Source organism: Pseudochaenichthys georgianus, chromosome 24 (genome assembly GCF_902827115.2).
Source record: "Pseudochaenichthys georgianus chromosome 24, fPseGeo1.2, whole genome shotgun sequence".
Classification (NCBI taxonomy): Eukaryota; Metazoa; Chordata; class Actinopteri; order Perciformes; family Channichthyidae; genus Pseudochaenichthys; species Pseudochaenichthys georgianus.
The window spans coordinates 30,343,899-30,365,451 of record NC_047526.1 but is presented as its reverse complement, the minus strand read 5'-3'; the positions used below and the strand labels follow the sequence as shown (position 1 = coordinate 30,365,451).

Sequence of the window (21,553 nt, the reverse complement as noted above, 5' to 3'; positions counted from 1 at the left end):
TCACTGTAACATGTGCAGTGTTGGCATTTGGAAAACAAGGATATACAGTAGAGTGGAAGTGATGCAGAAAGTCACGCTGAGATGGAGATGAAATAAAAATGTGACTATTGAAAAGAAAACGATGAATAGTCATAATTGTTCTCTTTGTAAGAATGACTACAAGATGTTCTTCCTGTTTCCTTTTTACACACGCCTGCTCGATAAGATCATCTCTTCAGTACAAAAGCTTTTATTCTCTCTCTGCTTTAATTTCTGGGAAACCATATCTCAAGATGCCCATCAAGATCAGGGCTGCGGAGTTTACACTTGCTTCGGCTTATCTCTAATCAGGATGTGTTTCTCAAAGAGACATGATGTGAATAAACGTGCTGCTGACAGATTCAGGTGAAGCGCTTTGAATCCCTGAATACTTGCTGATCTCTTTCAGTTTCCTGTGGAAGTCAAGTAAATTGTTTCACAGCTTTTTGCAGACATAACTAAAAGTCCCTCTTTCTGATTTGTACACCAACGCACTAGCCCACTGCGCCACATGTTATCTTCGTAGGTTAATGGTTTATATAACGCTCAGTAATGTTGTTGTAAGCAGATATAACATTTGCTTCATGTCCTGTCTGTTTTATACAGTTATTGATGTACAGCACTTTGTTCAACTTTTTAAATGTGCTATAGAAATAAAATGGATTGGATATAAGGGCAAGGTTTTTTGCATTTAGTGTTTTTGTCAGTGATTATAACTTATTAATATTTTCTTTTTATAACACAACTTTAAATGCATTACTTTCTGTATAAAATACCAGAATACAGACATCTACTGTACATGTTGTCCATTTTCAGAAAAACTGATATAATAGTGTTTTATGTGCTTACAACTTCATAATAGTCTGTTATAAAGCAATGAATTAATACAGATCTCCTGTTTGTAAATGCTAAATAGATGGATTTAAAGTAGAGTGTTGCCAGATTTGAATATTTCTATATTAATGAAGGGAAATGTGCAAGACTTTAAAAGACACATTTAATTATTTACAATGAAAAATATATTTGCAATTCAATTTTAAGTTCAATTGAGTAACGAAAAATTAAAGCAGCCTTTTTAATTATTCTGCAATTATTGAATATCATACCACTATATTCCAGTGATTGTGTTGATCTCTTACAAATAAGCAAAATAAATTATTAAATCATTTTCCAACAAAATAATTAACATTTTGGGCATCAAACCCATTTTATTTAACTTAATGCAGTTTAATCCAACACAGTTAGTGCACATGCAAAGTATCATATTTAAATATATATACTGTATGTTTGTACCAAGTGTCATGTTTAAAAGTTTTTAATATTTCACATTTAGGTAATAAATTAACAAAATTGAAACTTTACTGAAAACACTGCCCACAATGAGTATACACTCTTAATAAAGCATAAAATACATGATACATTTGTATAACTTCCATGTTTGTACTTCTTTTTCAGAAAATATTTTCTTCAAAAACACAAAATCAGTGAAAGACATCCAAAAATAAAAAATAAAATCACAATTGGAAAAAAAATGTTACGTCTTTACCATGAGAAAAATCTAAATACTTCCTTCACTTAAAGGTATTATGTGTAAGATTTCCCCTGAATATTACACTACCTAACAGAATAACATGTGCTACACGTTATAGTTAATTATAACAGCTTAAGGGCAGCAAATGTGATTACTTTGACCCTGTTGCGTCTGAATATTCAGCTACCAGTCTGCCATTAAAGAAGCTAAAACTTCATATCAAATCTGTGAGTTTGCCTTTTAAACAAACAAAGGAATATTGAGTAAATCACCAGAGGTCATTTTAAACTGCAACATCCATCGTCCAACTTAATAATTTAACAGTAATAAGAGAATACTACACATAGCACCTTTAAAAGCATGTTGATGATTGACTGTTGCTCAGCTCATGATCATTAAAAATACAGTAAGAAATTGTCAAACAGTACACAAACCATTAAAGGTGGGGTAAGTTTCAGGAACCGGCTCGAGATACACTTGTTGTTATATTCCATGGAATGCTCTTAACATCCCGATAGCAATGAATATCTGAAGTGCTTTGACAAAAAATCCATAACAAAATGTCATCTGTGGAAGCCGTGATGCTGTAAAAAGTACAACCAATCGGCTAAACGGATTGGATTGCCGCCCTGTCTGTCAGCCTTCCATCTCGTGCACGCACAAATGTATCTCGTGCCCTCATTGGGCGTGCCGTCATTGGGCGTGCATTGCAGCAGTACTTCAATGACTCGCCAGCAACAGGCGGCCACTTTCACCAGTCTGCTTACGCCATGTGCGCGTCCATGTGTGTTGGAGGAGGTGCTCTGTAAGGAAGTCTGAAGGAAGGGGCGGATTCTTTTCGGCTGTGTACTTTCAAATTTTAGTGCACTCGAGCCGGTTTCTGAAATTTACCTACCCCGCCTTTAACATAAGAAAAACAAATAAAACAAACGATCACAGTTGAAGAAGCAACTACAGCATAGCCATGGGGGTACATCTATAAAAAATCTGATACCGATGAATTAAGTTTTCTGTCACAGAGAACAGCTGAGTGTTGACATTACTGACATGTTGCTGAGAATTTGATATGTCGGCGCCGTAAGAAGCAAGCGAACGAACACAAAGTATTTTCGTTATGTGCCTGAGTGATGGAGGTAGAAATATCCAATGCTGGGCTAATGGATAATATCCAGCATAGGCAAGAATGAATTATACAACCATTTACTTACCTCATATATTAAGTTTATTTGTATGTAATAGAAGAAGCATATGGCTTACCAGTGGCACAGTCTGCAACCTCACTCTGGTCTGTCAAAAGTGCTTTTACTTTCGCCTAAGAGGTGAAGGTAACGCTTGTCATGGTGGGAAAATATAAATAATTCACCATTTCTCAAAACATGCTTATTTGCTGTCTTGCCAAGAGTTAGAGGAGAAGAGTACTACCACTCTCGTGGCTGTATAAGTAAATATAAAGCTACAGCAAAGGCTAGTTAGCTTAGCTTAGCACAGAAACTGAAAAGAGGCGGCAAAGTTAGCCAAAGCTAAAAGCTAACTATTTGCCTCCTCCAAAGAGGGTTTCTGCCGTTTTGCAGTTAGTGGAATTACAGAAAAACTAGAGTTTGTACTTGTTTTATTTCTTGTAGTAAATTTTCACTTATGGAAACAGTAATTTTGTTGTTATTTATAAAGCTAAAGTATTGTTGATAGGCAGATTTTCTTACTATATGATGGAGCTAGGCTTAAGTGAGTCAGCAGCTCACTTTCAGTTCATGATTACTGTTCGATTAAAAGATTGACACCACTCTCATGGCTCTACAAATAAAGATTAAAAAAGTAGCCAGTTATCTTAGTTAAGCACAAGGACTGGAACGAGGGGGAAACAGTTAGCCAAAGCTAAAGCTAATTAATGAACTCTGCCAAAGATCGGTTTGTTGATTTGTTTGCCAGCAGAAAAAAATAGTCTTTGAACTTTTTTGAGTCTGGTAAAAGTGGTTACTTTTGATGTATCAAGGCTAGCTATTTCCAGTGTTTATGCTAAGTTAAGTTAGCTAGCTGTAACGTTTTCTCATCTACTTCTCAGCGAATAAGCATATTTTCTAAAAGGTGGAACTTTTTCTTGAAGTCTCCAAAAAAACTGCCCATCACGAGTGTTACCGACTTTATCATGGCTCCCATTAGAATAAAGTCAACACTATGAGGGTGCAGTTTGGCTTTAAACTTAAAACATTTAAGCAAAAAACACACAACTTTTGAAACCTAATGACATTATAAAAACATAGCCTGTCACATCTAAATAGCTTAGAAAACTAATAAAAAATAGTTGAGTATAAAATAGACTGCAGGTCTGATAACAGATCAACTTGTGAGTTTTGACTACACAAGCAGAACAAAATATAATACAGGCCTTGTATAAATTAAGATTTCCATTGTATATATATCTGCCTATGTATAGTAGCAGGCTCAACCAGCTGAACCTGAAGCACTGTAGCGCTGCTCGTCTTTCTTTTGGAAACCAACATCTTTGCTGAAGTCGTTATTAAAAAAGGGTTGGACTTGATCCCTCCTACTTGCGGCTGCTATTTATTTTCGTGGATTTCCTTGGTGATGTTCACTTAACCTTTTGACAATATCTGGAGGAAAGTTGTGGAGGAACTAGTAGCCTACTGGTGTTGGCTTTCTGGCTGATGCTGCCATCAGTAACATGCCTACAGAAAAGGCAAAGACAAGCCTTTCTGTTCTTGCTTTGACTTTCCTCAAAACAAAAACTATTTCAGCCGTGAGAGAAGTCACATCTCCACATTTGACAGGCACATAAAGTTACAGACTGGCCTTAACAGTTTAAATGGCTTTGTTTGTCACATTTTACATTAAGCCAAATCAGAAGCAGTTGGCCTCGTTTCAGCAAACTGAGATTTTCCTTTACACAGAGTGATGTTTATGCTGGAATGATTATGGCAAACCCTATTAAAATGTGGGTCACAGATCATTATCCAATGAGTCATTTCAAGACAGAAAGTGACAATGTTATTATTTTTCATGGGTTTATCTCGTACTAGAAGGAAAGACAAGATGACGGAAAATTGTGAGCACCATTGGGAATCTTTAAGTTATTTTCTCCATTAAGATTGGAACGTATTCAATTTAAGACTAAAGAAAGAATCACATGTAGAGGAGATAAGAAGGGAAAGGGGTCTCATAAGGTGTAAAATATATTTTACTAAAGCTAAACAAAATAATATAATGTATATAAGGTACTTATTTACTACACGGATAAACAAGTTGTCCAGGAGTCATTTAATTGAAGTGCTTTCCAAAAACGTTTGAACTTATTTAACCCTCCTATTGTCTTCGTCCCCCCTTACTTTGGTGTTCGTGGTCAAATTTGACCGGTCCTGTTTTTACTGCTATTACATTAACACAAAAAACATTAATCATCACTACATTTCATTTAACACCCTTTCAAACTGTAAATATTGTGTCAGACTACTGGTACACATGAAAAACTGCAGTAAATATACAAAGAATAGATACTGAATGTGTATTGCATGTGCCAGGTTTGATCCATGTGGGGGGAGGGGCACATAAGAGCGGGAAATGTATCAAATTGTTCTGTGTGTGTTTGTGTGTGCCAGGTGTGATTCACATGGGGGGATGGGCACATAAGTGGGGTAACACATCTATAGTGTGCGTGTGTATGTGTGTGTGTGTTTTATCTGATCCGGATGGTTACTAATTCCTTTTCTTTATGGCGGCCATTTTACCGGGAACACCATGGGTTTTACAAAGTTGACTAAATCATCCAAAATGCAATGAAAGTGCTGATCAGCAATTTCATATGTTCAATTGTCTACTGTGAAGGATATCATAAAGCCTTCGAATGTAAAACTAAAAAGTTATGATAGATGAAAGTAGTAAATCGGTCAGATTTGACCCGAAGACAACAGGAGGGTTAAGTAGTTTTAAATCCAAATTCAAAGACTAATAAGGAAATCAAAAAGGTAATCTGATTTATTTGGGGATCCTTTGAGAGATTGGCAATTAAGAACTCATCTTCCCTTTTCCAAAGAAAATCACCACATACAAAAGAATTCAAGCAAACTACAATCCTACGTCAAGTAATGATCTCCAATGGACAGAAAGACGTGAAGCTAAATTAATTAGGGGGAAGTTAATATGGCTTTCTGCGTATATTCCAACACAGCTTGAGTGGGAATCGTTATTTAGATATGTGTGTGATTTAAACTTTCTTGACTTTGTTAGTTTTGCTGATAAAACCAATGCGTTGAGATAAGCAACAAATAATCGAGAATGTTATGCCTTAAACTGATTTTAGATTTAGTAGAGAGAACACCTTACCAGTGAAAATAAATGCCCCCCAAAACAGAAGGATGTATGGGTAAAAGTAGATTTTTTTTGCATTTGATTGTCAGCTGTATTTCAGGCTCAAAAAGCCCATAATAATTCAATGAAAATACATCAACAGTATGTGAGATTATGGAAACTAGATTATTTTTTTGTTGTTGAATAAAACACGTTTTGATTTCATTTATGGTTTTCCCTCAAACATGTTCAAGGTGTTATTACTCTAATAAGTTATAACTAATCTTATTTTGTAGTCAACAAACAGCCATGTTATTCAGGTAACTAAAGGTAAAATTACATTCTGTCAACAATTGTTGTCCGACATCCAAACTTCGCAGGTAAACCAAGAAGACGTGGTAATTTACTATCTAACTATTGCAATGTGTAAATAATGAGATGTGTATCTGTTTAAGTATGTGATCGTTTTTCTAAAAACAGAAGTGTATTTGCATATATTTCAGAAACCTATAAGGTGGGGGAATTTCTTCCTTTTCTACATATTATTAATAAATGAAGTACCAGCCCTTTTTGAATGAAGAAAAATACTAACATATGTTAAGAACTTTGTTGCCTTTTAAGCTGCAAGTGACGTTGAAATATAATAGCATGCTGGTCATCATCACATCCAGAGGTCCACCCTGAATATGACCACATGTTTGACTACTGGTCCTGAGATTTTGGAAAACTGCTGTTGAGATTCACTCTGAGTTTGTGAGTTAATGACCATCCAGTAATTAAGACCTCTTAGATGAATTATGACCAAAGGCAGATTTCTAGGTGGTTTACGTCCTTTCAAATATGCTCCTACATTAATGTTTGAAATGTAACCTTATTATGCTGGGAATACAATGAACTCTCTAGAAATGACTTTGATACAGTGTTTTCCTTACTGTACGTCCACTGTGTCTTTATCTCGGGGGAAATACGCATCAGTGTTCTTGAACTAAACAAAAACATTGCAGCATTGTGCTTTAGAAACATGGTACTGAAGTTCAGTTCAGGTCGGTGTATGCTTTTTCTGTGACGTGAAACAAAACATCACAATTTCTTCTTCGCTTTGAAGAAAAAGAAGGCTGCTTATACTTTATACTGTCCACTGGTTTGATGTCATGAAGATTGATTTGTGTGCCACTAAAGGATTGTTTAGCCCGGGGTACTTTCTAAGTATTGCTTAAAGGCTGTGAATCAGAGAAATTATTTGAGGCATGCTTGAACAACTGGTGGTTAAAACGCACCGAAACACCTCAATCGTTACAAGGCCCCACCATTGACTAGCATAGTTTTTGCATTACTGGATCATGGATTAAAGGAATACTCCACTGTTTTGTTTTTACCTTATATCAATACTAGTAATACTTCAAGTAGATAAGCCATTGTTCATATGGCATATTTGATCCAAAATTCCTCTGGCACACTTTGCATCAACTCCAATGCTAATATTAGCATGCTAACATGTTAGTTAAGCAGGTGGTTGATTAGCCTCACAGAGTTTGCAATGATTGCTGGGTGTTGTAGGAATGCTGGAAACAAGTTGGAGTTTGAAGCTTAATGGTAAATGGCTTTTTGTCAGCATATATCAAATATTACAAATATTTGTTTTCTATTTCTAAATGCAGGGAACATTCACGAGCTTACACTAAAAGCAGTAGAGTATTCCTTTAATCAAGGGCAGGCAAATTAAATCAGTGATATGCAGCCATTATAACACATGGCACAGTAAATTAAATGATACAAAAAAATTCATAAAGAAGACAAATGTGCCAGTGACAACCAGCTATGGCAAATTTGTTTTTAGGAAAAATATTAAGACAACAAAAAAAGGTAAACAGGACAAAACTTGAAGAAACTTGTTGGCAACAAGACAAGGGGCCCACCTTTCATCATGTACCAATAAGCAAAAAGGCAATACAGGATGAAGAGCGATGAGGGGAAGAGTGGATGTGCTGGGCCTGTGTTTTGATTTAATTTGGAATGAACGGTATAAAGAAGGTTGCTTAATACTAGTTACACATTGGTGGAGATCTTGTACTTGGGAGACATGTTATTATGGAACCAGATGAAACTAAAAATGACGCCCATGGTTTTAGGTATACGCTCGTCGTAGGCAAACGTCATGGCCTCGTGCAGCGGGACTTTGACCACCTCGATTAGCTCTCCTTCGCCTGGCTCACCTCCCCCTGCGCTCACACAGTTGTCGTCGGACACTTCGGCGTAAAACATGGTCTGCTTGGCGCCCGTCACACCTACACCTGACCTGTGGGGGGATAAGGGAACAAATTAATGAAAGGTCACCTATTATGCAAAATCCACTTTTTCTGTGTCCCCTCTGTGGAAAGAGATTCTGAAAGTTTCAGGAAAAAAAGATTCTCTGATTTTTTGTCCTGATCCATTTACATAAAATCCTATCTGAAAATGAGCTGATCAGATTATGGCCACTTTATGATGTCATAACGATTTTTTGACAGGACTGAAACAGAGGGGATTATGGGTAATGCTGCAATGATCTGTTTGGTGTTTGGAGCCAAACACTTCAGAGGCATGTTTTGTATATATCTGAGATCTGTAATATATTGATGAAAAACAGTATAATAGGGGACCTTTAATATCTACGTATGTTTGCAATAATTCCCCACGTTTTTGAACAGGGGCTGATATTGTTTGAATAGTTTAATACTGGGTCCAATCAAAATTAAATTCCAATGACAAAGGCAATAACGTATTTTGGGGGATTTTTAACAATTTTCCGACAAATTGTGTTTTCTAATTTTTTTACCAAATGCAAATTCATCAGGGTGTCAGTGGTCTCTTTCTTAAAGTAGGTTTATGCGGGGATTTCCGTTTTGTAATCTCCATATTCCATATGAAAGCACAGTCTTTGAATGCTGGTAATAAGTAACATAAATAAATACTGTAGTACTTAAACCAAGCTGACCCCGGGCTGCCTACTATTAGAGCAGAACTTCACCACACCAGGCGCTTCTGTCATGAAGACCCTCATAGGGGTTCTGAGGGTTAAGATGATACCCATCTAGTTAATGGAAGCAGCCCACACATAACAACGCTCATAGACGACACCAACACAGCCAGAGGAGGTGTTCGAGTCAAATCAAAAGCACAGTGATGGCAGCCGTCAGGTAAAGCTGTCCAGCTGCTGCTGTTAGAGAGGGACGCTTCGTCCCCTTGAACTTCCGCGTGAAGATATAGCGAGCTAATAAAATGTTAATAGAGATGAATGATTATTTTATGCTCACTTTCATAACATCAGCACTCGCCGGTTCTCTTCTTCAATCCCATCTCATTATGGACATTTCTCAAAAATTCCTAACAATTATTTGGCTTCTTTAATCTTGATGCATTTCCATCACTTGAATTCTTTCAAACTGGATTGATAAAAAAATCATTCTTTCTTTGAGGTGCATCCTATTTTGTGGACTTTCATTCACATTTAAAGTGATACGTTACCAACGTTTAACTCAAACTCCTGGATATTGAGAGGTAAGTGATGTGAAAGAGGAGGTCTGGAACCAGGCTTCATTCTGAGAAAAGTGTTTAAAAGTGGAGAAGTGGATGATGCTAATATACTTAGTTTCTTGTTTTTCAAAGCCTACAGGCTGATGAGTTTGAGGGTTTGAATGGAAAATTCCTCTTTCAAAGACATTTAAGTATTAATTTAAAACAAGTTCTGCAACAGTAAGTCAAACTAACCAAACAGAGATTCAAATGTGGGTTACTTCTGAGTGAACATAGCTCCAGGATGTTGAGAAATTATCCATTAAAATTATACAAAATAGGACAACAGGTTAATAATTGTTAAGGGACAAGAAATGCAGTGGGAGTGACTAAAGCAGATGTTTAAAGACGATGAATGTCTTGTGTTGGGATAGGACAGACACTAGGTCATTCTTAAAGGGGTCCTTACATGCAAATGTTCAGGTTCATATTAGTATGTTGTGCCTCTACTGGGACATGTTTACTTTAATGTTCAAAAAGCTCTTTATTTTTCTGCAGCACCTATTTTCACCCTCTGTCTGAAACCAGAGCCTCTGATTGGTTAGCTGGCCGGCTCTGTTGTAATTGGTCAACCGCTTAGAGATGTCCCACCCCTTCACCCTATCACGTACACTTTGTTGTAACGCTAGCCAATAGAAGCGTGAGTCTTACATACTGATGTCATTATGTAACAGAAGTAAACAAAGGAGTCCAATGGAGGCGTTTCAGGCAGGGGGGGAGTGTGTTGGAGAGAAACACACAGGCACTTTCACACCGGAGTACTTTTCCCAGGAATAGTTCCGATAGTTCCTGGGATTTTGCGTTCAAACCAAAAAGATCTGAAACTAGAACTTTTTTTTGCGAACCTTTTCACCCATTTGTAGTGCCTGCTAGAGAGCAGGTACTTTCCTGGGGAGAAAAAGGTTCCAATTTCTGATTGGCTGGGCGAATTGCAAAAAACTCTGAAAAGTTTTCAAGTTTTTGTGTAGCCGCCATTTTATTTGCTCGCATTAGCATTATTAGCATTAGCCCAGCGCACCAACGGAGAGAGACTAACTTATGGCAACACAAAAGAAAACATGGGAGCGGTGGAGATGAGGAGGTGTCGGCATTCTGGCAATTTACTCGGAAGGCTTCAGTAGAAGCTGCTGGGACTCCCAGCAGCTTCTACTGAAGCCAGTCCCCAACTCCGGGGACTTCGGGTGGCAGTATACGCCGTGAAGTTGTTTGCGGCCTGCCAGTAAACCCAAAGCAGAAGAAGAAGTGACGTCAGCGGCTCCCTCAGGGACTTATTCCGGTGTGAACGCGATCTACTAGATAGTTCCGTAACTAAAGATTTCCGGGGAACTAAGTTCTGGGAACTATTCCTGGGAAAAGTACTTGGTGTGAAAGCGCCTATTGGGCACACAAATGGTGAGTCAACAAAAAATCACACAGCACAGCTCACACACCATAAAACAAGTAGAAGTAAAAACAATAGACAATTTAAAAGCAGTAAAAGCAACAACCTAAAAGATGTCAATACGCTAAGGAGAAGAGGTGGGTTTTAAGAAGCGATTTAAAAGCAGACAGCTAACCTGTAAGATGTAATCCTCTTCAGTTTAGCGACAGGCACATCGTAGCCGCACTCCTCCAGCACCTCCTGCCTGGCGATCTCCTCCAGAGAAAGGTTGGGTTTGTCCACCAGGCCGGCGCAGAGCTCGTAGGTGACCCCCGCTGCGGCCGGGGGCCACGGGGAGGAGGAGCTCTCCCCCTCCGCCGCCGACTGGCCCTCCTGAGGTTCAGCTGCGGGGGCCGCGGCTTCGGAGGCGCCCTCTTCAGGTTTTTCAGCAGACTGAGGCGGCTGCGTCTTGTTCCTTTCCCACTCACACATGAATACAGCTAGTGGGGGGAAGACAGAAAACGCTATTATTCTTATATAATAAGAGTACATTCTTTTGTGCACTTTCCTCAGTTTTCCACAGGCATTTTGTTTAATGAGGTCAACTTCTTTTGTCTAATAATTAAGTATTGAGAATATATCAATTTTATCTATTTTTAGGCAATACAGATACTTAACGGTTATATTTTTGGTTTTCAACTGTTGGTCATTTCATAGAATATCATTAATTGATAACATGGAAAAATATTTGACAAATAGTTGTAACAGCTGTTATTTGTAGCCAAACCGAATGCATGCTAATCATTGAAAGCTTCCCTGTACAGGTACAAATCTTTCATTTAATATCAATAGGGAAATAAATGCTCATGTAATACAATATTCAGATATAATCATCCAGATATCAAATCAGTTTTATAGTGAAGACTAAGCATGTATTGTCCGATACCAATAAGCTAAGCAAGCCTTACTCACTGTTAAAGAAACAAATGTTATTTTAAGTTGAAGCCAAACTCAGATTTCTTTCAGATAAAGGACTTTTTTTTTTTACCCCAACAGAAATGAGAGAGGAGAGGAAAAAAGAATATCAATGCCCAGACTTCCTTGTATTTAGCACACTGCTATGTCGAGCAGTCCCTTGTGACTTCTTACAAAGGAGGTTAGGCTGCTTTGTAACACGGTCTCTTCTGGTCTATTTCTGAGTCTGCATTGTTACTGTAATGAACTGCTTTTTTAGTGAAAGTGCCCACAGGATATAATAATAATAATATATAATATTTTTATAGCGCCTTTCAGGAAACCCAAGGTCGCTTTACAAGTCGGGTAGGGGGGGGAGTAGGGGAAAAAAGGCAGACAGGTTAAGGGGGTGGGGGGGGGGGGAAGTAGCGGAAAAATAAACCTATTAAACTAACTAGTGGGGAAAGCCTTGGTAAAAAGGTGCGTTTTGAGGGCTTTTTTGAAAATGTCCAGGGTTGGGGCGCTGCGGATTTCGGGGGGGGGGGAGAGAGTTCCAGAGGGTGGGGGATGCCACACTGAAGGCTCTGTCACCAAAAGTCCGCAACCTGGTGCGGGGGGTGGAGATGAGATCCTGTCCAGATGATCTTAGCTTCCGGGATGGAGTGTGGTAGCGGAGAAGGTCAGACAGGTATTGGGGGGCGAGGGCATGGAGGGATTTGTAAGTCAGAAGAAGGAGTTTATAGGTGATACGGTGCTTGACTGGGAGCCAGTGGAGGTGGATCAGGGTGGGGTGTTATATACAACAATATAGATGTGTTTGACAAGATGAAAATAAACATTTCAGAGTACAGTTAGTCTCCAGATTTGTACGGGGAAGTCTTACCTGGACGGAACTGCTTGACGAGGATAAAACAGTGTGAGCTGGTGTTGAAGATCAGCACTGATACACTGCAGGAAGAGAGAGTGAAGGTCAAAGAAGAAGGAAGTGTTTTACATGGATTACAGGTTTAAAAAAAGTGTCCAGAGAACATCCAGAAATGTGGGATCATAGATCTTAAACAGAATCTTATTTTTTTTAAACAAAATCGGGTAAACATTCAAATCACCCTTGGGAAACAAAGAGGCAAGCCACTTTTAAGTCAAACATCATAAGGAATTTAAATATAATTTAAAGTTCCCATCCAATTAGATTAGCATGTACTGCCTTTATTATCTTTCTACACTGAACAAAAATATAAACGCAACACTTTTGTTTTTGCTCCCATTTTTCATGAGATGAACTCAAAGATCTAAAACATTTTCTATAAACACAAAATAACCATTTCTCTCAAATATTGTTCACAAATCTGAAAAAATCTGTGATAGTGAGCACTTCTCCTTTGCCGAGATAACCCATCCCACCTCACAGGTGTGGCATATCAAGATGCTGATTAGACAGCATGATTATTGCACAGGTTATGCCTTAGGCTGGCCACAATAAAAGGCCACTCTGAAACGTGCAGTTTTATCACACAGCACAATGCCACAGATGTCGCAAGTTTTGAGGGAGCGTGCAATTGGCATGCTGACAGCAGGAATGTCCACCAGAGCTGTTGCCCGTGAATTGAATGTTCATTTCTCTACCATAAGCCGTCTCCAAAGGCGTTTCAGAGAATTTGGCAGTACATCCAACCGGCCTCACAACCGCAGACCACGTGTAACCACACCAGCCCAGGACCTCCACATCCAGCATGTTCACCTCCAAGATCATCTGAGACCAGCCACTCGGACAGCTGCTGCAACAATCGGTTTGCATAACCAAAGAATTTCTGCACAAACTGTCAGAAACCGTCTCAGGGAAGCTCATCTGCATGCTCGTCGTCCTCCGACGCGAACATTATTATTATTGCTGCACATTATCCCTCACATGTTTCCATCTTAAGCTTTGTTAGTTTCATAACGGACGTAATGTAACAGTTGTAGCTTTTGTCAGACGCGGAGGGATACTGACTTGTGAAAAGTAACTACAATTCTACCCGTGGTATACGCTCATTATATCACGGCTAAGAACCAATCAGATTGCTTGATTTGACTTATCCGTTTTATAATGGGCATTCTATAACACATAGGTTTGAGCAAGCTCTCTGATTGGTCAATAGGCGTGTTTGATTCCACGATCAAACAACGATCAAATAGAACGTGCCTAATCACAAAGTATCCAGTAGCCTACACACGCCACTAGCCTACCAAAACTACTTCCATGAGCCTACATCGTGTGGTTTCCATAGCGACACACAGCCGTTACACTGTTATACATTGTCTCTCGTTGGAAATCGGTAGCTACAAAATGTCAGATTTTAAAGTTAATTTTGATTTGTTGGGGGGCCTCAGTATTGATGAATGGTTTCGCAGCTACTGGGCTCCATCTCTAGACAACAGAAAGATGTGGAGCAACGCGCTTTTTGCCGGTCCGGGACACGCCATGAAACGGCCACTGGAGGAAAGCTCTTCCTATAACGTAGTCCTACCCGTGAACACCACGGCACCACCTGCAAGAAAGTCTGGCATGGAGTTCATGGAGAGCTGTTTCAAGAATTGCACTTTTAATGGCAGCATGAACATCCACCTTCATTCTGAACCCAAAATGTTTCAGCACCATGGACAGCCTGATTTGTTCCGCTAATCCCACACAGTGATGACTCAGATATTTAAATAGCCTAATTCAAGAATTGTTTTCAATAAATTGTTTTCAATAAATTGGTTAATAATATATTATTTACTATAATTATATCAATAACTGTAAGCGGGGTAGCAGGAGTGTTCGATTGATCGGCTATCGTTACCATGGGAACTACTTTCTAGGAACTACTTTCTGACGGAGATTAACTCAAGCAGAAAGCATAGGTTTGGGAGCAAATTAGCCCACATTATGAAATAATTTTACGATATTGTTGATTACAATGATAGTTTGTGTAATAGAATCGCAATCATACACTTGACAGTACTGCGGCAGGCGCCGAGGTCCGTACACCTGTACTGGAGTACCAATAAGGACCTCTCGTGTATGATTGCTTAAATATATCCCGCCAGGTTATGATATAACATTGGTCTACATGCAAAGCCCTTTTCACAAGTTGGCTGGTGCACGCACTTTCCTCAGTGGCACAGGTTTTGGGCTGAATGTGGGCTGTCCAACCCAGATCATTTGGGTTTAAAATCTGATTAAAATATAGGTTAACTACCTTAATTACCACTACAGCACTACAGCAGCGTGTGACACATGTCAAAACACCCATGCCTGTCTGTTTTTATAAATCCACATCCAGTATCAAAATACACCACTATACTATTTCCCAGTGACGCTCCACAATAGTAGCTATTTTATCACTCTATCCCGACATATGTACCTTGACATCCTCAGTCTGTATGTCATGTCCAGTAAGATGTGGAGTTGCCCTGAAACTAAAGCTCTTTGGCTTTTGTTACTATTATTTAAGTGACAGCTACAATCGCTTTAAAAACACATTTGAAACCTGTCAATGCCTAGGTGTACCGAGTTCCCAAAATGAAGCTATAATCCAAAGATTTTGATAAATAAACACTGTTCTAAATTAAGAGCACCATTCCAAATTTAAACGAACAACTCAACAAGCAGGAAGTGGAGATAAAATAAGAAGGAAGGTCAGTGTGATATGCTTCACCACTGGCACCCAATGAATTGTATACACACAGGGGTTCACTGCAGTGTGTGTGAGTGTGTGTAAGTGTGTGTGAGCAGGACTGTGGCTGCCAGTGGAGACTTGAGGCCTGGGGTCGGTGTTGGGAAAGCGGATGTGTCTGAGGCGCAGGAAGCCCTGCCCTGTGTTTCCCAGGGTGAGTGGGAACCAGGACGTAGCTATTACGACTCGTTTCTAGCTACAGTGCCTTGGCTGATATATGATTTAATATCCGTTTGCAATACAGATATTTAAAGTCCATTATCAACAATACAGTATGTAAGAATGTCAGCTGACCTGGGCGTTGAGCAGTTTAAAGCCTAGAGGCCCATGAGTCCATACGGCTGCATTCAGACTGAAAGCCTATTGCTGGATTGGGATGTATTCTGAATTACAAATGGGAACACATTCTGAATTGGGCCACCTTTGCTAGCAGTCTGAACCTGTAGGGCTGTAGGGCATGCTTTCGGTAATAGAGCCAGAGAAAACACAACTGTCACAGAGCCATAGAGGTCATAAACAGGCAAATTCGCTACCACTTTACTTGAAGGTAAAACACAGATAATCCCTCACTGCACGGAAAAATGGAAGTCTGGAAGACAGTTTGTAAACTAGGATGAAGTTTGAGAATGTTTGCAGAATAATTTCACCTTTCAACTTCCAATATATACCAACAAATCTGAGCAATAATATAACAGTAGCAGTATTCGTCACAGCCTACAGCTGTAAAACAAAGTCTTGCAGGGCCTATCACCACCGCAGAGTACAGGTATGGATGATATGAAGTGGTGTATTTGGGCGGAAAGTAGGACACACAGGCCTGAGGCATGGAGCTGTCCCCTGAGGCAGGCATTGGTCTTGTAGTGCTGTTCCACACCATTACAGCTGTTCTACAGCTTCCCGCCGAAGAAAAATCCTCTAATGGTTAAACCGAGAAGCTAAACAGACGCTTAGGACTTTTCATGCACCGTTAGGCTTTCTCTGCGGGGCTTCTGGCTGTACCGCGGGAAAACTGGTTTATAGCAGACATATACGAGGAGCAGGACTAAGGTGGCTTTGCTTATGGCATCAAGAAGCTATCGTAAGATCCTCGTTGTACAAGGAAGACCTGAGTTACATGCTAAATAATGAATATTCGGTATTAGCTCGCTGGGGATACAAAACATTACTCAAAGTCAAAGAAAAAAAAGAATGAGAAAAAGACACGACTGTAACAAGAGCTCAACATATGCTTATTATTATGCCCAGGGTCTCTTAAAATGTACATTTGACTTCAAGTGATAAACAAGAAACAATCAATCCCATAAACACATAGGTGTGAAAAAGCAAAGCAATGGGAGCCCACCCAGCCTCCGTGTGTTTTTAAAGGTTGTGGAGAGCACCATTTCTCATCGGGTTAGAAAAGTACGCCAATTGGCAAACAGACAAAGACCGCCTCTTCATTAGTCATCTCATATGTTGTTATACCATATGACTTATTTGGGAAGCAACTAAATGTATACATACACAACAAACTAATACAAGAAAAATGCTATTGTCTATTTTGTACATGCCAATAGAAATGAAGTGCGTGTTTATTGAAATATAGAACGGGGAAGTAAGATCTGATCATTGTTGTCACTCAGACACATCTGTGCACAACATGCCAGGTGACATATTTACAGCCGTCAACTTGCGATCGCATCACAAAAGATGCACGATAATGGCAGGTGCTATGGTTTTTGCCAATGATGCAGTTCAGTCTGTTGGCTTCATTATGCGGTGACATCCAGTGCACACGAGGGGATTGAAGGTCAGGAACTCCCAGTTGGAGGGACACTAGATGGATTCACAATGGATTTACCCATTTCCTGTTCACTTGGGTTTAAGGTATCTCAAGGTGAGTGTAAGATTTGGTTTGAGATCGATGTGTTGATCCGTGTGGCGTCTGCGGTCAAGCCAGCAGGATCATGGCGAAAAGGAGGTCTGAAGGTGAAGCTTTACCCTTCATTTAAACATGCTTTTAATGAGGTCAGTGGAACAAAATCCAGATAAGTGGATGGAAATGGACAGATAGTCTAACATAGCTGCCACCATCTGAATGCCGACTGAGAGACTAACATCTTTGAGGAATAATAAAGTGTAGAAACCCTCATTTAACCCCGTTCAATGTGTGCCTGTCACTTACGTAGACATCACAAGTCTTAGTGAAGGAAGATATTAACTATAAGGAGATAGGGTATCCGTTTCAAAACATACAAAATAAATTGCTCACAAGAAATGACCTCCAGAAACAAGAACTCTCTTCCTTTAAACATTCCCTACATTGGATATTTTACAGTACGTTCCCCACAAATCTGTCTTCCACATTTCTTGCCAGTTCCGCCAAAATGTGTCAAGAAGAGTCCCGCTGAGATGTTATGCACACTTACACAAAAAGGCAAAACAACCCTGGATCCTTACAAAAAGAATAAAAAAGGCGGGATAACGGTTTAACAGAATTTCCACCTGGGGGAAAGCTGGACGTTCCCATGGGCTTTTATCTTTAGGAAGTACAGGGCTTCAGGTTTACTGCTTTTGTCTCAGTGGGACTATTTTTCACAGGCACCTCTCTTTGGGGTCAGTAGAAGAGGAAAGAGGGGCTTAAATGACCTGAGACCTACCTCAGGGCATTATGGTACCCTGGGCAGAGGGGAGTAGCAACATGGGTTTTAGCACAAATGTGTGATATTTCTCTTGCAGTGCCTCCCGTGAAGCCGGAGACATTGACAGCCACCGCCAAGTAAAATAACAGGGCGCCAATTCCCGAAAACAAGGTCTGTTTTGGTTTGAAAGTCACAGTATTTGGCATCTTAAAGGGCTGCTCGAGAAAGGTGCAAATACCATGAGTGATAGGTGCTTATAATGGCTACAGGTAAAAGGACACAATATATTTGTTTTTCTGTGCCTATACACAAACAAAGCTGTGAAGAAGAAGCCTTCATCACAGCTGGCATAGGGGCATGGTAAACGGCACACTGAGGGAAACACATTAATAACGTACCTGGACATTGATCAAATAAAACCCAAGTCATTGTTTGTTCAAAACAGATTTATTGGAAGTCTTTTTACAAGTAACCTGCTTACCCTCTCCTTCAAGGTTGTGAAGGCCAAACAGAGCAACAGAAAGAAGCAGCCTTAAGTAGAGGCTCAATCAGTGGGAACACCTGTGCTCAATTGGAGCATACCATGTAGGGCACGGGTGGCACTTTTCTTGCGAGTGTAAACATGTTATTGTTTGGGGCTTCTGTGGTCAGAAAGATATAATATGTTGACCTATTTTGATTTGTTGTGTTTGGGTAATTTGTCTTGCATTGTGAATGTGTTTGGAGATTAGAATGACATTGGTTAGGGGTAGTGCTGCGTACCGGCAAGCCGAACCGGTACTGGACTTGTAAAAAGTTTCGGTTCAAGTCCGGTTAAAACCGGAACGTCGGGAACCGGTACTTGGACTCGCAAAAAAACTAGCACTTACGTATATTCTGGTGTCTGTTGTTATTTAAACATTCCCTGATAAACGTTATTCAGCGTCAATAAATGAGTGCTAATCCCAGTGTGCTCAGTGTACAACATCACATGTCATTTCACCTTCGATTCACGGTTTGAAAACGTAGCCTTTCGCCACATGCTAATGCTAACCGGAAGTGAAGAATTTTCAGAATAAAAGTATTAGTTAAGTTAATAGTGTGAACTTCCGTTTTATTCAGAATAAAACTGTATTTAATTCAAAATTACGCCATATCAACATTGATTTTAATTTCTAACAGTATGTATGTACATCACTATGTATGTAGTATGTACTGTATAATGTACACATGTAGAGTTGTAGAAAATGTACAGACAGTACACTCTGACTGTACAGTCACTACAGTTTAGCCTATACTGTATAGTAGGTGTGTAACAGTGTAATGCGTATAGTCTACTCTACACTCTACCTTTCAGCAACGTTTTAGGGATTTAGGCTCAGTCAGCTCAGGGACTGTTTGGTTACTTTAGTTTGGTAAATGAAATAAATGTTTGAACTTTGTAGTAGTTCACTGTAGTTGCTGTCATAAGTCATTTGTAGACTAAGTGGCAAAAAGTGTTTTTTCTACATTTGTACTTTGTAGAGAAATGTGGACACAAGTTAGATGGGAGCACAATAAACCTGATGAGTTTGAATTTGAGTTGATTATTGTTAATTTTAAATTGATAATTAGCTCACAATAAGTTCACTTTAGTTACTCACACAACTTGACACAAGCCATGGGTTCAGGTCCGGACTTATAAGTCCGGACCTGAACCTGAACCTCTGGACTTGAGTCCGGACCTGAACCTGAATGTGAGTCCAGGTACGCAGCACTAGTTAGGGGTATAAATAGTGGATTGTCCTATGGGGAGGGGCTTAACATGTATAAAACCCTGACTGTGGCTGTAGAGCAGAGAGGCACCCGTTATATGTCCTCGACCTGTATGTACATGAGGTTTTTGTTTTCTTCCTGTAAAATCCTTGTTACTTTGTGTTTTTGCAGCACGTTGGCTGTCAATAAAAGCACCTAAGGATACCTTGTTGGTGACTCGAGCCATCTTATTTAATTCCTAGTTTTTTCATCAGACCTTTTTGTAACAAAAGTCCATCAAAAATAATAATGATTGTATGTTTTGCATATTTTTCCAGAGAGACACAACTTCTCTCGAGACGTGATTTAAAACAAATATCCAGGGCAAACATTTGAGAGAAGATATACGATTTCGAGATAGTATGGGTTAAGATAAATGCAATATTTCTAAGACTCCGCAAACAATGAATCTTCGTTTGTTGAACTCTGAGAGCTATATTAGATTTAAAGCCTTTTAGCGACAACATGTTATGTTTCAAAGCAGTGTCACTGGAAGATGTTCTTTGGAGTTGAAGTCTTAGCTCAGTCTTAGTCCTATTCTACATTCATATTTCTTACACATTGTAAGCACACAAAAGAAGGGTGAGGAGCTTCTCCGTTAGATCCAACATCAGAGAGCAAAATGTGTTTACCTGTCATGGGTTCTCATGAAGTCCCAGGATTTCTTTGTGCCATTCTGTGAAGGAAAAGACAAGAATCAGCAAACACAACTCAAGGGACACTATTTTAATAATGTCAGTAGTAAAACACAAAGTCTGTAAACAGTGTGTATTCTGTGTACCACGGCTTCTCCCTTTCTGTTGTAGGTGACTTGCATAGCAGGATGTCAAATCATCACTTATTTTATTCAATATTTTTACCGTAGAGCAGGGGTGTCAAACTCAAGGCCCGGGGGCCAAATCCGGCCCGCGACCTAATTTTATGTGGCCCGCAAGAGCTTACAAAGAACATAATATACAATACAATTGGTGTAATTGTTGAATATTTACTTTCAATAATTTGCCCTAGATTTCTGCTTTCAGACGTAGTTATCTAGGAAGATATTACCAGAACTGATAATAATCCAATGCAGGGCCAACAATGTAATAGAATACATTATTTCATATATATTTACATATGTATATTTATATATAATTAAAATTACAACCGGCCCTTTGAGTGCAACCATAATGCTGATGTGGCCCGGGATGAAATTGAGTTTGACACCCCTGCCGTAGAGGTATTGAAATATCCGAAAACAAACCCCATTACAAACATTTGCAGTGCAAATCAAAAGAAAGTGGTGCAGTAGTTGTTGAGCTGTATTACAAAACCATGTGAAATGAAGGTGCTACCTTTAATTGTTACTTCAATAATATGTCCATCAATTGCCAAATCTTTGCACAAGACATGTTTGTTGTTCTACCCAAATATCAAATATACAGTTGATACCACTGTTGCTATCTCGTTCAATACACAGTTTACAGCAAGCACTGGCAAAAATATGCATTTCAGAATCCTGGGGTAAAATGTCAAGAGCCATCCAGTGAATTAGAACTCACATTTTTTTGTTTTAATGTATTTTTTGTGTCGTACATGTCCTGATATTTATTGACCAGCCCCCATTGATTACTGTGGGTCTCAAGGGGTCAAACAGTGACTGCTTCTGCATCCACACTCAGAAAAGGATCCACACTCCAGGGCGGGATTCCTTGTAACAAACTTCTAAAACATGTCTTGTAGTTATTAAACCTTCATTAAAATTACA

The 21,553-nt window shown here is 39.3% G+C and overlaps 1 protein-coding gene across 1 annotated transcript in view; it reads right to left on the bottom strand.

Moving 5' to 3' along the window:
- Positions 1 to 1,200: 1,200 nt before the first annotated feature.
- nudt14 (nudix (nucleoside diphosphate linked moiety X)-type motif 14) overlaps positions 1,201 to 21,553 on the bottom strand; it is a 33,582-nt gene continuing 13,229 nt past the window's right edge. Inside the window, exons 2-5 of the mRNA XM_034075354.2 lie at positions 20,439 to 20,482; positions 12,598 to 12,662; positions 10,957 to 11,260; positions 1,201 to 8,144 (exon numbers count right to left, since the gene is read on the bottom strand). Of these exons, the coding sequence (XP_033931245.1) occupies positions 7,895 to 8,144; positions 10,957 to 11,260; positions 12,598 to 12,662; positions 20,439 to 20,482 (663 nt within the window). The 3' untranslated portion in view covers positions 1,201 to 7,894. The remainder of the gene's footprint in view (positions 8,145 to 10,956; positions 11,261 to 12,597; positions 12,663 to 20,438; positions 20,483 to 21,553) is intronic.